General features: G+C 36.7%; 1 protein-coding gene across 1 annotated transcript; it reads right to left on the reverse strand.

The window, feature by feature from the left end:
* Positions 1-654: 654 nt before the first annotated feature.
* hmx3b (H6 family homeobox 3b) lies at positions 655-15,215 on the reverse strand. Its single transcript, XM_061907595.1, has 3 exons — positions 15,013-15,215; positions 5,588-5,883; positions 655-1,364 (listed from the first exon to the last, which is right to left on the reverse strand). Exons 2-3 carry the CDS (start codon positions 5,862-5,864, stop codon positions 781-783), a joined length of 861 nt encoding a protein of 286 aa, XP_061763579.1. The 5' UTR covers positions 5,865-5,883; positions 15,013-15,215; the 3' UTR covers positions 655-780.
* Positions 15,216-15,351: the final 136 nt, after the last annotated feature.

Genomic DNA, 15,351 nt, shown 5'->3' on the forward strand with positions numbered 1-15,351 from the left:
ACAAGCGGTAGAAATGGAGGGATGGATGGATGGCAATGTGCTATAGAAATAAAGTTGCCTTGCCTATATATATATATATATATAAGATAATATTAATATATCAAACATTATATATATGCATATATAATACATTAACCAGATTAGTTTAATAGTAATAACATATAATATAATAATGTTGTTGGCTCTGCGATGAGGTGGCGACTTGTCCAGGGTATACGCTGCCTTCCGGCCGATTGTAGCTGAGATAGGCACCAGCGCCCCCCGCGACCCCAAAGGGAATAAGCGGTAGAAAAATGGATGGATGGATAATGTTAGTAATAAATCATATTTAAAAATCTACAATAACAAAATAACTTTATTAATAATATATTTTTTCCAGAAGTTTTTTTGGGAGCAATTTTACTCGGGACAACATAAAGGTCTATTTCAGAAACAATATAAGGGAAACGCTATCTTTTTTTTTTTTTTTTTGGCTTCATAGTTGGTTTTAATTCACAACGTTGGTGAGTGATTGTCCATCGTGTTACAAAGCATGTACATCAACTTTGGCTTGTGACCTACATAACGTCAATATGGTTATATTGCACCATATCAGAAATATCAAAATATGAAATCCCACGGTGTGACACAACACAAGCACGAGAGTCTGAAAAATACATTATGTACAATTTTGCACATGAAAATATATTCAAGCACTTTGGAGCATTTCATGACAAATAACAACAACAACAACAAGAAAAAGATGAAGGAAGAGCACATTAAAGGATGATATAGAAAGTGTCAGACAGGCCTCAGTAGTGGGAGCGGATGTGGATAGTACATGTGGTGGGAAAAGGCCAAAAAAGACGTCTGGTTTCCGGGGGAGCCTGCAGCCGGGCTGCCGCCGCTCTCCGGTGCTCCGTTGTCGTGATACAGCACCGGCACCCGCACAATCCTCTGTGCCGCGGCGTGGCTCATGTTGGCCGCCTCCAGCTCCGCGGCCAGCTGCCTCTTCCACTTGTTCCTGCGGTTCTGGAACCAGATCTTGACCTGGGTCTCGGTCAGGCGCAGCGAGGCGGCCAGGCCGGCCCTCTCCGAGCTGCTCAGGTAGCGCTTGATGTCGAAGGTGGACTCCAGCTGGAACACCTGACTCCTGGAGAACACGGTGCGGGTCTTCTTCTTCCTGCACGGCTTCTTGTCCGCGGAGTCCAAGGGGTCGCCGGCATCGTCGTCATGAGGCTTCCTCGTCCAGTCGTCCTCCGGGTCCTTCGTCTTGGCTTCGTCGAGGTCGCTTTCATCGTCTTCTGCGCTTTCTTCTTTGGGGTCACTCTTGGGGGGGTCAGGGGTGCGCCTGTCGTGCAGCAGCAATTGCTCCTTGTCTGAGCCTGCAAGATAGTCAAAAGTGAAATAAAAGTTGCTTTCATGCCTCCAAATATCATGCAAAACTACAGTGTGGTTATGTGCAGATTAAATACACTATGTATCAAAATTCGCAGTCTATTTTTTTAACCATTTTACTCAAATTTTTTGGGGGATGAAAAAAATAACAAATTTGACATAATTAAACCACATGTATTGTAAATTTACAATAAATTACCGGCTAATATTTGTATTACTTTCACAGTAACAGGGATGCACAAAAAAATGGATTACATCCCAATCGTGAGTTATTCATCATGATTGCAAATGGGATGGTAATTTTAAAAAATGCATTATAAAAAGGAGGAAAAAATATATACTTTTTAATATTTTTTAACACTTTTTTTTTTAACAAGAATCAATTGGTAAAAATACGTTTCATAATTTTCACAAATTTATAAAACAAATAGAAAAAAGTATTTTTAAATATTTATAAAACTTTAAAAAAAAAGAATCAATTTGTTAAAGTACGTTTCAGGATTTTAAAAAATTGATTAAAAATAGGAAAAAAAAATTCAATAATTTAAAAACGTATTGTGTATAAGAATCAATTTTTAAAAATATGTTTCTTGATGTTCAAGAATGTATTAAAAAAGGAAAAAAAAAAGTATTTTAAAATATTTTCATAATTTTTTTTAATGAGAATGTATTTGTAAAAATCCGTTTTATAATTTTCAAAAAATTGATTAAAAAAAAAAAGGAAAAAAAAGTATTTTCCAATACTTTTTTAAATTATTTTTTTACAACAAGAATCCATTTGTAAAAATACTTTTCATAATTTTCAAATTAGAAAAAAAAAAAAATTGTGCTTAGAAATAATTATAAAAGCTAAGAAAAATGTGTTAAAATATGTACAAGGATTTTCACAAAAATGTATTAAAAATAAGAAAAAAATATATTTTTTCAATAATTTAAAAACGTTTTGTTTACAAGAATCAATTTGTAAAAATATGTTTCTTAATTTTCAAAAATGATTTAAAAAAAGGAAAAAAGTATTTTAAATTAATTCACTTTTTCAATACGAATCAATTTGTAAAAATACGTTTTATAATTTTAAAAAAATTATTTAAAAAAAAGAAGAAAAATATTATTTTAAAATATTTTTTTATTATTTTTTTTAAAACGAATCAATTTGTAAAAATGCTTCTCATTGTTTTAAAACATTTATTTTAAAAAAGGAAGAAAAAACTATTTTTAAATATTTTTAAAAATATTTTTTTAAATAACACATTTGTAAAAATAAGTTTAATTATTTTCCAAAAATCATGAAAACTACAGTAATGGTTTTTTTTAACAGCCAATGATTGATATAGTGCAATTTTTTTCACCAAGTACCATCATAATGACCAACATTAAAATACAGTAGCATAGTAAGGCCAAGTATTCATTAACAATTAATATACATATGTGTTTTGACCACTGTAGCCTTATACACAACGCACAAACATCGTCAACAATGATTTCCTTGAAATACCACTAGATGGAGCCCTTGTACCAATAGTGGTACACTTACCACAGTTTGAAAATCCCTCTATGGTGCATTAAAGCTGCGAAAATTACAATGGAAATTCTGCTATTATTATATTGACAGTGACAGAGCAGGAAGGGGAAGGGAATATGTGTGCTGTAAATTTCATGAGGCACCCTGTCATAGATTAACTGACATTTTACATGCACTCTGTCGCGCAAAGTGGGGCCACAAGTAAAAAAAAACTGGAATACTTATATATTTTTTTCATATTGCCATATGTAAATTACTTTGTTTTGCACCCCCAACCCCTCCTCTGCCCCCCCAACCAGATACAAAAAATAACTTTGTGCCTTCATCCACTCTCCGCCAACTATAAATACTGTATTTGTCTATAAAATTGTTATAAGTACACCTCTGCATAAAATTGCATCCTTATAAACAAGAAAGAAATATAGATCAACTTACAAAATATAATATATATATATATTTTTTCAGTCTGTAACAGAAAGATTTAAAGTGCATCAATTTGTCCAAAATAATTTAAAAAAAAAAAGATTCAAACCATAATTTTTTTTTGACCGACTTGAACCATTTTATACTGAAAATACGAGTAAATAAACTAAATAAACCATAATAAATTAAAATTTATTATCAAAATAACAAAACAAAAAATGAATAAAACAATTTGTGTTGATTTAAAAAAAAATCAAAATAAGGAAGTCAGGATTGATGGCTGCAATGAGCACGATTTAAATTGATACTGATAAAGCGTGTGTGTGTGTGTGTCCCACACTACTTGAGAAGGACGGCCATATGGAATTACAGTAACAGTTATCAAAAATATGTAAAAACACACACAATTCATATTCAGAATTAAATTTCCCAGAATTTAAAGTTAATTTGTCATTAAAGATAGTTGCGACTTTATTGTTTTATTCACTTAGATTTTTAGGTATAGCTCTAAAATGATGCGTGCAAAGTGTTGAATGTAAAACATGCAAGGTACACACTAAAACATGTTGGGTTAAAAAACAACAACCCAATTTTAACCCAACTGCTGGTTCAGAAAAGGACGAACCCCTTATTTGAGTTATTTTAACACAACATTTTGGGTTAATTTTTTTCAACCCAACTTTTGCGTTGAATTATTTAACCAAAAAGTTGAGTTAATATAACCTAATGTTGGGTTATTCCCCACCAAACTATTGGATTGAATTATTTAACCCCAAAAGTTGAGGTATACTAACATAATAATGTTGGGTGACTGTAAATAATATTAATGATATTAATCCATAATAAAATTCCCTTCAAGAAAAAAAAAGTAACTTTTTAATGAAAAAAAAAAGCCATTTACCCAAAAATGTGTTAGAATAATACCCTTATAAAACCCCCAAAATGCATTGCTATTCATTAAAATAACTCCAGAATTTAACCTTACACTAGCAACTCATAAATTGGGTTATCAAAATAACCCAGCATTTTTTTTAGTGAGTATAGGAAGTCATTGTTTCCTTTAACTTTGCTTCAAACCATGCACAATGCCGATGTTAAAATGTGCAACATGGATTATTTTGCATACAAATTGACATTTTTATGCATTCGTGTGATATTTCATTTCCTGTATTCATGAAGGATAACGACCCAAAAATGATCGTATTATAATGTTGCAAGCTATTTTTGGATGAAAGTGAAGCCTAAAAATCATCCTATTGGATTAATGACTTCAAATTATTAATACAATCTTGGAAAAGGGTTAAAATCACTATATCACATTTAGTGATTGTACTGTTCAAAAAATAAAAAAAATATTATTACCTATATGTGTATATATATATATATTTTAAAATTATTATTTATATGTTTATATTAATTTATTTCGGATCATTTTTTTTCTTTATCTGATTTATATTTTGGAATTATTATAATTATTCTGTCTATTTGTGTTGGCCCTGCGATGAGGTAGCGACTTGTCCAGGGTGTACCCCGCCTTCCGCCCGATTGTAGCTGAGATAGGCGCCGGCGCCCCCCGCGACCCCAAAAGGGAATAAGCGGTAGAACATGGATGGATGGCATAGTTGGGATATAAACAAAAAAATATTTTGACATTTAGGGCAGACAACAAATATATAGTGTAGTGAATTATATTTATATAGCGCTTTTCTCAAGTGACTCAAAGTGCTTTACATAGTGAAACCCAATATCTGAGTTACATTTAAACCAGTGTGGGTGGCACTGGGAGCAGGTGGGTAAAGTGTCTTGCCCAAGGACACAACGGCAGTGACCAGGATGGCGGAAGCGGGATTCGAACCTGCAACCCTCAAGTTGCTGGCACGGCCACTCTACCAACCGAGCTATGCCGCCCCGTGTATGTAAATATGACGTAATTGATAGGAATGTCGGCTGTTAAAAAAAAATAAAAAAAGCCCTGAAAATGTTCTTTATTGGGATAATTTAGTATATTTTGGATAAGCCTAATTTTTCTTATTTAATTGTATTTTCGTGTTTTTTTTTAGTTTTTTTTAATATTTGTGTTTTTTTTACTGTACTTTATTTAACATGTTTTTGTTTTTAGAATTATGTTGATGGAGATGTTGATGAACAACATTTAAAGAGTTGTTCAAGTCAAAACAATCAAAATGGAGAAAAAAAACTAACTAAAATGTGCAAAAAGCAATGGATAATTGGAAAAGTTACGAGAAAAAAAAAAACAAGTTTTACCTGCAGCTTTGAGATGAGCACCGAGGCTGTAGGGGTACCACCAAGGGGCCGCGGACAGGCCGAGCCGCGGCGGGGGCAGGAGCTCCAAGCCCGGCAGAGACAAGTCGGCGAGCCGGGAGAAGAAGCTTCCCTCCAGAAGCCCCTTGGACGGGCCGCCCTGCACGGAGCTTTTGGGCCTGCATCCTGGGCTCCTGTGGTCCTCCGTGCTGAGCAGGTTCTTGATGGAGAACTTGATGGCGTCCTTCGGGGACTGGCGGCTCTCTTGTGCACCTGCCATCAGCGCTTAGTTCCAACACCTGCAGGATCACCATACAGACAACCGGAGACAACCGGCATGCAGCAACATCAAAAATACATTAAAAAAATAGATAAAAGTTCCAGAAGTATCCTGTGATGAGAGGGAGGTGAACTTGCTTGAGCTTCCACAGACACAATGATGACATAAAAGATGACATCCTGCTTTTAAAAAAAGCCTCTCTTGTCCTTGTGATTGGACGGAGGGATGATCACGTGGGATTGGAGGAAACTGGTAAAGGGGGGGGTGAAAGAGTGTGGGGGAGGGGGGGGGGGGCGTTTTGTCATGGACACTTGTCATCCAATTAGATTGAAAGAGGAGCACATTTATTCAGTTTTTTTTTTTCCCACTTCCATAATCACCTGCCAGTTCATTACATAATTAGTCTTAAAAGGGAACACAAAGCCAAATGTGCCGAAATATTTGACTCCTGCTCGCTGAAAAGACAATATGGATATTTATTCCCTAGGTGTCCAAGTCAAGGCCCGCGGGCCGGATCAGGGGCAAAATGAATTTATCTATAGCCCCCGGGATGAGATTTGATTAGCATTAGAACCGGCCCGCAGGCCACAGCCGCCTGCTGCCTTTTTGCACGCACCAATACTCCATCAGTGTTGGTGCTAGGAATTTTCAAAACGGGTTCCCTGGGACCCCATCAAGTCAAAATGAAATCCCACAGTACACTTTTGGGGTCCTACTTTTTTGTAAACAAATGATAAATGCATATTATCCTAGGAATTTTCTAAATGGTGTCCCACTTTTTTGTAAACAAATGATACATGTATGCATTGTTCTAGGTTTTTTTCACAATGGGCTCCCAGGCAGCCCATCAAGTCATAAAAATGGGGTCCCACAGTACACTTTTGGGGTCCCACTTGTTTGTAAACAAATGATAAATGTATATTATCCTAGGAATTTTCTAAATGGTGTCCCACTTTTTTGTAAACAAATGATAAATGTATGCATTATTCTAGGTTTTTTCACAATGGGGTCACAGGAACCCCATCAAGTCATAAAAATGGGGTCCCACAGTACACTTTTGGGGTCCTACTTTTTTGTAAACAAATGATAAATGTATATTATCCTAGGAATTTTTGAAAGGGTGTCCCACTTTTTGTAAAAAAATGATAAATGTATGCTTTATTCTAGGTTTTTTCACAATGGGTCCCAGGGAGCCCATCAAGTCATAAAAATGGGGTCCCACAGTACACTTTTGGGGTCCCACTTTTTTGTAAACAAATGATAAATGTATATTATCCTAGGAATTTTCAAAATGGTGTCCCACTTTTTGTAAACAAATGATAAATGTATGCATTATTCTAGGTTTTTTCACAATGGGGTCACAGGAACCCCATCAAGTCATAAAAATGGGGTCCCACAGTACACTTTTGGGGTCCTACTTTTTTGTAAACAAATGATAAATGTATATTATCCTAGGAATTTTTGAAAGGGTGTCCCACTTTTTGTAAAAAAATGATAAATGTATGCTTTATTCTAGGTTTTTTCACAATGGGTCCCAGGGAGCCCATCAAGTCATAAAAATGGGGTCCCACAGTACACTTTTGGGGTCCCACTTTTTTGTAAACAAATGATAAATGTATATTATCCTAGGAATTTTCAAAATGGTGTCCCACTTTTTGTAAACAAATGATAAATGTATGCATTATTCTAGGTTTTTTTCACAATGGGGGCCCAGGCAGTCCATCAAGTCATAAAAATGGGGTCCCACAGTACACTTTTGGAGTCCCACTTTTTTGTAAACAAATGATAAATATATATTAGCCTAGGAATTTTCAAAATGGTGTCCCACCTTTTTGTAAACAAATGATAAATGTATGCATTATTCTAGGTTTTTTCACAATGGGCTCCCAGGGTGCCCATCAAGTCGTAAAAATGGGGTCCCACAGTACACTTTTGGGGTCCCACTTTTTTGTAAACAAATGATGAATGTATATTATTCTAGGAATGTTCTAAATGGTGTCCCACTTTTTTGTAAACAAATGATAAATGTATTCATTATTCTAGGTTTTTTCACAATGGGGTCCTAGGGACCCCATCAAGTCATAAAAATGGGGTCCCACAGTACACTTTTGGAGTCCCACTTTTTTGTAAACAAATGATAAATGTATATTATCCTAGGAATTTTCTAAATGGTGTCCCACTTTTTTGTAAACAAATGATAAATGTATGCATTATTCTAGGTTTTTTCACAATGGGGTTCCAGGGAGCCCATCAAGTCATAAAAATGGGGTCCCACAGTACACTTTTGGGGTCCCACTTTTTTGTAAACAAATGATGAATGTATATTATTCTAGGAATGTTCTAAATGGTGTCCCACTTTTTTGTAAACAAATGATAAATGTATTCATTATTCTAGGTTTTTTCACAATGGGGTCCTAGGGACCCCATCAAGTCATAAAAATGGGGTCCCACAGTACACTTTTGAGGTCCCACTTTTTTGTAAACAAATGATAAATGTATATTATCCTAGGAATTTTCAAAATGGTGTCCCACTTTCTTTGTAAAGAAATGATAAATGTATGCATTATTCTAGGTTTTTTCACAATGGATTCCCAGGGAACCCATCAAGTCATGAAAATGGGGTCCCACAGTACACTTTTGGGGTCCTACTTTTTTGTAAACAAATGATAAATGTACATTATCCTAGGAATTTTCAAAATGGTGTCCCACTTTTTTGTAAACAAATGATGAATGTATGCATTATTCTAGGTTTTTTCACAATGGGGTCACAGGAACCCCATCAAGTCATAAAAATGGGGTCCCACAGTACACTTTTGGGGTCCCACTTTTTTGTAAACAAATGATAAATGTATATTATCCTAGGAATTTTCAAAATGGTGTCCCACTTTTTTTTGTAAACAAATGATAAATGTATGCATTATTCTAGGTTTTTTCACAATGGGGTCCCAGGGAGCCCATCAAGTCATAAAAATGGGGTCCCACAGTACATTTTTGGGGTCCCACTTTTTTGTAAACAAATGATAAATGTATGTCATTATCCAAGGAATTTTCAAAATGGGGTCCTCAAGTCATAAAAATGGGTTCCCACTTTTTTGTAAACAAATGATAAATGTATGCATTATTCTAGGTTTTTATCACAATGGGGGCCCAGGGAGCCCATCAAGTCATAAAAATGGGGTCGCACAGTACACTTTTGGGGTCCCACTTTTTTGTAAACAAATGATGAATGTATAGTATCCTAGGATTTTTCAAAATGGTGTCCCACTTTTTTGTAAACAAATGGTAAATGTATGCATTATTCTAGGTTTTTTCACAATGGGCTCCCAGGGACCCCATCAAGTCATAAAAGTGGGGTCCTACAGTACACTTTTGGGATCCCACTTTTTTGTAAACAAATGATAAATGTATGCATTATTCTAGGTTTTTTCACAATGGGGTCCCAGGAACCCCATCAAGTCATAAAAATGGGGTCCATAGTACACTTTTGGGGTCCCACTTGTTTGTAAACAAATGATGAATGGATATTATCCTAGGAATTTTCAAAATGGTGTCCCACTTTTTTTTGTAAACAAATGATAAATGCATGCATTATTCTAGGTTTTTTCACAATGGGGTCCCAGGGAGCCCATCAAGTCATAAAAATGGGGTCCCACAGTACATTTTTGGGGTCCCACTTTTTTGTAAACAAATGATAAATGTATGTCATTATCCGAGGAATTTTCAAAATGGGGTCCTCAAGTCATAAAAATGGGTTCCCTTTTTTTGTAAACAAATGATAAATGTATGCATTATTCTAGGTTTTTTCAAAATGGGGTCCCAGGGAGCCCATCAAGTCATAAAAATGGGGTCCCACAGTACACTTTTGGGGTCCCGCTTTTTTGTAAACAAATGATAATTGTATATTACCCTAGGAATTTTCTAAATGGTGTCCCACTTTTCTGTAAACAAATGATAAATGTATGCATTATTCTAGGTTTTTTCACAATGGGGTCACAAGTACCCCATCAAGTCATAAAAATGGGGTCCCAAAGTACACTTTTGGGGTGCCACCTTTTTGTAAAAAAAAATGATAAATGTCATTATCCTCTGAATTTTCAAAATGGGGTCCTCAAGTCATAAAAATGGGTTTCCACTTTTTTGTAAACAAATGATAAATGTATGCATTATTCTAGGAATTTTCAAAATGGGGTCCTTTAGTATTTATTTGAGGGTCCCACTTTTTTGTAAACAAATGATAAAAGCATGCATCCAAGGAATTTTCAAAATGGTGTCCCGGAGTAAATTTTTGGGGTTCCAATTCTTTGTAAATAAACGATAAATGTATGCATTATCCTAGGAATTTTCAAAATGGGGTACCAGGGTCCCCATCAAGTCCTTAAATTGGGTCCCGCTGTAAATTTTTGGGGTCCCACTTTTTTGTAAACAAATTATAAATATATATTATTATCTAAGAAATTTTCAAAATGGGGTCCCACTTTTTTTTAAACAACTGATAAATGAATGCATATTCCTAGGAATTTTCAAAATTAGGTCCCAGGGACCCCATCAAGTCATAAAAAGGGGTCCAACAGTAAAATTTTGGGGTCCCACTTATTTTTAAAGAAATTATGAATGTACATCATCATCCTAGGAATTTTTAAAATGGGGTCCTCAATTCATCAAAATGGGATCCGAAAGTAATTTTTTGGGGTCCCACTTTTTTGTAAATACGTAAATGATAAATGTATGCATTATCCTAGGAATTTTCAAAATGGGGTGCTAGGGACCCCATCAAGTCATAAAAATGGGGTCCCACAGTAAATTTTTGGGGTCCCACTTTTTTGTAAACAAATGATTAATGGATGCATCATCCATCCATTTTCTACCGCTTATTCCCTTTGGGGTCGCTTGTGCCTATCTCAGCTACAATCGGGCGGAAGGCTGTGTACTCCATGGAAAAGTCGCCACCTCATTATCCTAGGGATTTTAAAAATGGAGTCCCAGGGACCCAATCAAGTCATAAAAATGGGGCCCCGCAGTACATTTTTGGGGTCCCACTTTTTTGTAAGCATTTCGAAAACCAATGATAAATGTATGCATTATCCTGTTGTATCTCACATTTTATATTGTGTTTTGGAAAAAGTTTGTGATGTTACATAATTCATTGAAAAAAAACAAAATAGAAAACACATTTTTATGCATATTTAAATGTATTCATAAACATTCATTTCCTTTCTTCTTTCCTTCATGGATCTAAACTTTACCGCTGCCAGGTATTTTTTTCTACATTTTATTGTAATCATTTCAGAATGTGTTTGTTCTATTTTTGGCCAAAGTAAGACAAAGAAAACAAATCTCAAGTTGTCATTATTTTTTAGTTTTAATGCCATGATTTAAATCGGGGGTGTCAAACTCATTTTAGACGGGGGGCCACATGGAGAAAAAATCTTCTCTTATGTGGGCTGGACTGGTAAGATCACGACAAGATAACTTTAAAATAAAGACAAATACAGATTGGTTTCTTTTGTTTAAAATAGAACAAGCACATTCTGAAAATGTACAAATCATAATGTTGCCGGATTTATTTTACACTTACATGTGAAGTGAATTATATTTATATAGTGCTTTTTCTCTAGTGACTCAAAGCGCTTTACATAGTGAAACCCAATATCTAAGTTACATTCAAACCAGTTTGGGTGTCACTGGGAGCAGGTGGGTAAAGTGTCTTGCCCAAAGACACAACGGCAGTGACTAGGATGGCGGAAGCGGGAATCGAACCTGCAACCCTCAACCACTCTACCAACCGAGCTAAACCGTTTGCGGCTAATAGTATTCTATCTTTATTTGTCGTGTGTGGAAAATGTGCCCTTCCGGGTTTTTCGGATCACCGACATGCCAGGCTCTTCCAGTTTTATGAGAATATTCTATTTTGCAATAAATTGTCTTTGTGCTTTTTAGCAATTGTCATTTCGCCAGTCTCGCATGTTCTGGTGCTCCACCATCAACCACCCCTCTCTCCTTCCCGGGCTGCTGCCTTTAACAGAGCGACAGGTGATTAGATAAGCATGCCCAGGTGGGCCGTTTACGCACCTGTCGCTGATCTCAAATTCATTCCTGGCACACCCTGCTTTGTTGCAGGACTGCAGGCCACGCCCCACGTCCACATCGTTATTTATACTTTCTGAATAAATAATGTGATAATGTTCATCCGTCAAATAATTTTCAATCTATCAGGATAAAAAAAATAACAAAATCAAATTACAGGATGTTATTTATGTAGTTTGCTCATTTACCTCGACTGGTGCACTAACTTGTTTTTTTCTTACATATCTAGATTAGAAAGATACAAATAATTGCGATTGCGACATCAAGTGGACACATCTAGAACAGCAGTTTTTTTCATGACACCCCTGATTTAAATAGTCCGGCCCACGCGTGCACAGATTTCCATCCATGCGGCCCCTGAGCTGAAATGAGTTTGACACCCCCTAAATCAACATTGGCCGACTTGTGTGGAATTGAATCCAACAAAATCATGAGAAAGGTTCGGTAACATAAACAATATCCAATCACATATAACCCATCTCGTTTTACTTCTAAATCTTCATCTTTGTCCACAGATATGGTCCTAATATGTACTTTAGTATATGAAATTAAAATACTGCATAAGGGAACATATTTACGGTATAAAAAGTAACATAATTATTGGGAATTAGCAGTTATTGATCATCCATCCATTTCCTACCGCTTATTCCCTTTGGGATCGTGGGGGGCGTTGGTGTCTATCACAGCTACAACCGGGCGGAAGGCGGGGTTCATTTTCCAACTAATTAATCTTCATTTACATGCACACAATCTACTTATATGTTAGTGATTATCGGTCCTGCTAGACACCGAACTCTATTTAATAATACAACTCTATTTGACAACCAAACAATTAAACAAGGCGACACGGTAAAGAATCTGGGTATTATCTTTGACCCAACTCTCTCCTTTGAGGCACACATTAAAAGCGTTACTAAAACGGCCTTCTTTCATCTCCGTAATATCGCTAAAATTCGCTCCATTCTGTCCACTAAAGACGCTGAGATCATTATCCATGCGTTTGTTACGTCTCGCCTCGACTACTGTAACGTATTATTTTCGGGTCTCCCCATGTCTAGCATTAAAAGATTACAGTTGGTACAAAATGCGGCTGCTAGACTTTTGACAAGAACAAGAAAGTTTGATCACATTACGCCTGTACTGGCTCACCTGCACTGGCTTCCTGTGCACTTAAGATGTGACTTTAAGGTTTTACTACTTACGTATAAAATACTACACGGTCTAGCTCCATCCTATCTTGCCGATTGTATTGTACCATATGTCCCGGCAAGAAATCTGCGTTCAAAGGACTCCGGCTTATTAGTGATTCCCAAAGCCCAAAAAAAGTCTGCGGGCTATAGAGCGTTTTCCGTTCGGGCTCCAGTACTCTGGAATGCCCTCCCGGTAACAGTTCGAGATGCCACCTCAGTAGAAGCATTTAAGTCTCACCTTAAAACTCATTTGTATACTCTAGCCTTTAAATAGACTCCCTTTTTAGACCAGTTGATCTGCCGTTTCTTTTCTTTTTCTTCTATGTCCCACTCTCCTTTGTGGAGGGTGTCCGGTCCGATCCGGTGGCCATGTACTGCTTGCCTGTGTATCGGCTGGGGACATCTCTGCGCTGCTGATCCGCCTCCGCTTGGGATGGTTTCCTGCTGGCTCCGCTGTGAACGGGACTCTCGCTGCTGTGTTGGATCCGCTTTGGACTGAACTCTCGCGACTGTGTTGGATCCATTATGGATTGAACTTTCACAGTATCATGTTGGACCCGCTCGACATCCATTGCTTTCCTCCTCTCCAAGGTTCTCATAGTCATCATTGTCACCGACGTCCCACTGGGTGTGAGTTTTCCTTGCCCTTATGTGGGCCTACCGAGTAGTGGTTTGTGCAGCCCTTTGAGACACTGGTGATTTGGGGCTATATAAGTGGACATTGATTGATTGATTGATTAATTGATGTCAAACTCAAAGCTCAGGGGCCACATCATTTTATTTGGCCCTCAAAAGCCTGGAAATAATGTGTCATTAAAGTGTTTTATATTTTATTGCTAAATGTATTAGTTTTCTCCATTGACAGAAAAAAAATATACATGTATTTAATGCAATTGCATATTTTGTGCCAAAACATTGGTCTTTTTTTAGGTTGATGGACACAATGTAAGAAAGTAATTAACTGTGATTAATCACGATTAATCCACATTTAGATGTTTTATTAATCTGATTTAAAAAAAACAATCACGTGACAGTGCTTGTTTTTACTAAAAGGACACTTTGTTTATTTTTAACAATTTGCTTATCTCATTATACTGAAATCTGATGCGTATATTCCTTTAAAAAAGTCAAATTTTTTGTATTATTATTGTTTGTGATGGCTGTTATTTAGAATCCATCCGTCATTTTCTACCGCTTGTTCCTTCGGAGTTTATCCCAGCTTCACTAGTAGGATAAGCAAGTCGTTTTAGCATGGAAAGGGTCTGATGAATAAAAAATAAAAAAAAAACAATTTTGAACTAGATTTCTAGGAATTAATATTCAAATATTTCCACTTGCGATAATGAAAGTTCTGCAGGAAGCAATGGATATGCGAATAAGAAAAATCAGTCCATTTCAAGCAGGCGTAACACCCTCAAAAAGATAAATGTTTGGTGAAAATTAAACTTAAATATTAAGCGGCACCAATCAAAAGTTTTACTGGCTGCATTAAAGACAAGGAGGATGGAAAGACTTGTTAGAAAATGCATGCCACATATGACGTCATAAAAGCGTTCAAATGTTCACATTTGAATTGGCAGGACTAACACAATATAATTGTTAGGTTATTTAGCAATTACATTGTGTGTGTGTTTGACTAGTCACTCCATTTTTACATCAGACATTGTCTCCTATAGGTGTACCTAATAAAGTGGCCGTGGTAGAGTCTACTCTCCTGCAAAATGTGTCAATTTGGACGAAGATTATATTTCTATCTGAAGCGGGAGCACCATTGGCTGCTCAAATTTGACTTGTAACTGGGAAAATGCTGCCATCTAGCGACGCAATTCAGGAACTGCTTGGAAAGTAGGATAATTGAACAAAGATGAACTTACCTGGGCTTCACGGTGGCAGAGGGGGTTAGTGCGTCTGCCTCACAATACGAAGGTCCTGCAGTCCTGGGTTCAAATCCAGGCTCGGGATCTTTCTGTGTGGAGTTTGCATGTTCTCCCCGTGACTGCGTGGGTTCCCTCCGGCTTCCTCCCACTTCCAAAGACATGCACCTGGGGATAGGTTGATTGGCAACACTAAATCGGCCCTAGTGTGTGAATGTTGTCTGTCTATCTGTGTTGGCCCTGCGATGAGGTGGCGACTTGTCCAGGGTGTACCCCGACTTCCGCCCGATTGTAGCTGAGATAGGCGCCAGCGCCCCCCGCGACCCCAAAAGGGAATAA

This window comes from Nerophis ophidion, linkage group LG08 (genome assembly GCF_033978795.1).
Source record: "Nerophis ophidion isolate RoL-2023_Sa linkage group LG08, RoL_Noph_v1.0, whole genome shotgun sequence".
Lineage (NCBI taxonomy): Eukaryota > Metazoa > Chordata > Actinopteri > Syngnathiformes > Syngnathidae > Nerophis > Nerophis ophidion.

Coding starts and splice junctions, on each gene's coding strand:
- hmx3b (XM_061907595.1), bottom strand. CDS start 5,864: ATGGCAGGTGCACAAGAGAGCCGCCAGTCCCCGAAGGACGCCATCAAG. Junction 1,365..5,587: donor TGCTCATCTCAAAGCTGCAG/GTAAAACTTGTT, acceptor ACTATCTTGCAG/GCTCAGACAAGGAGCAATTG.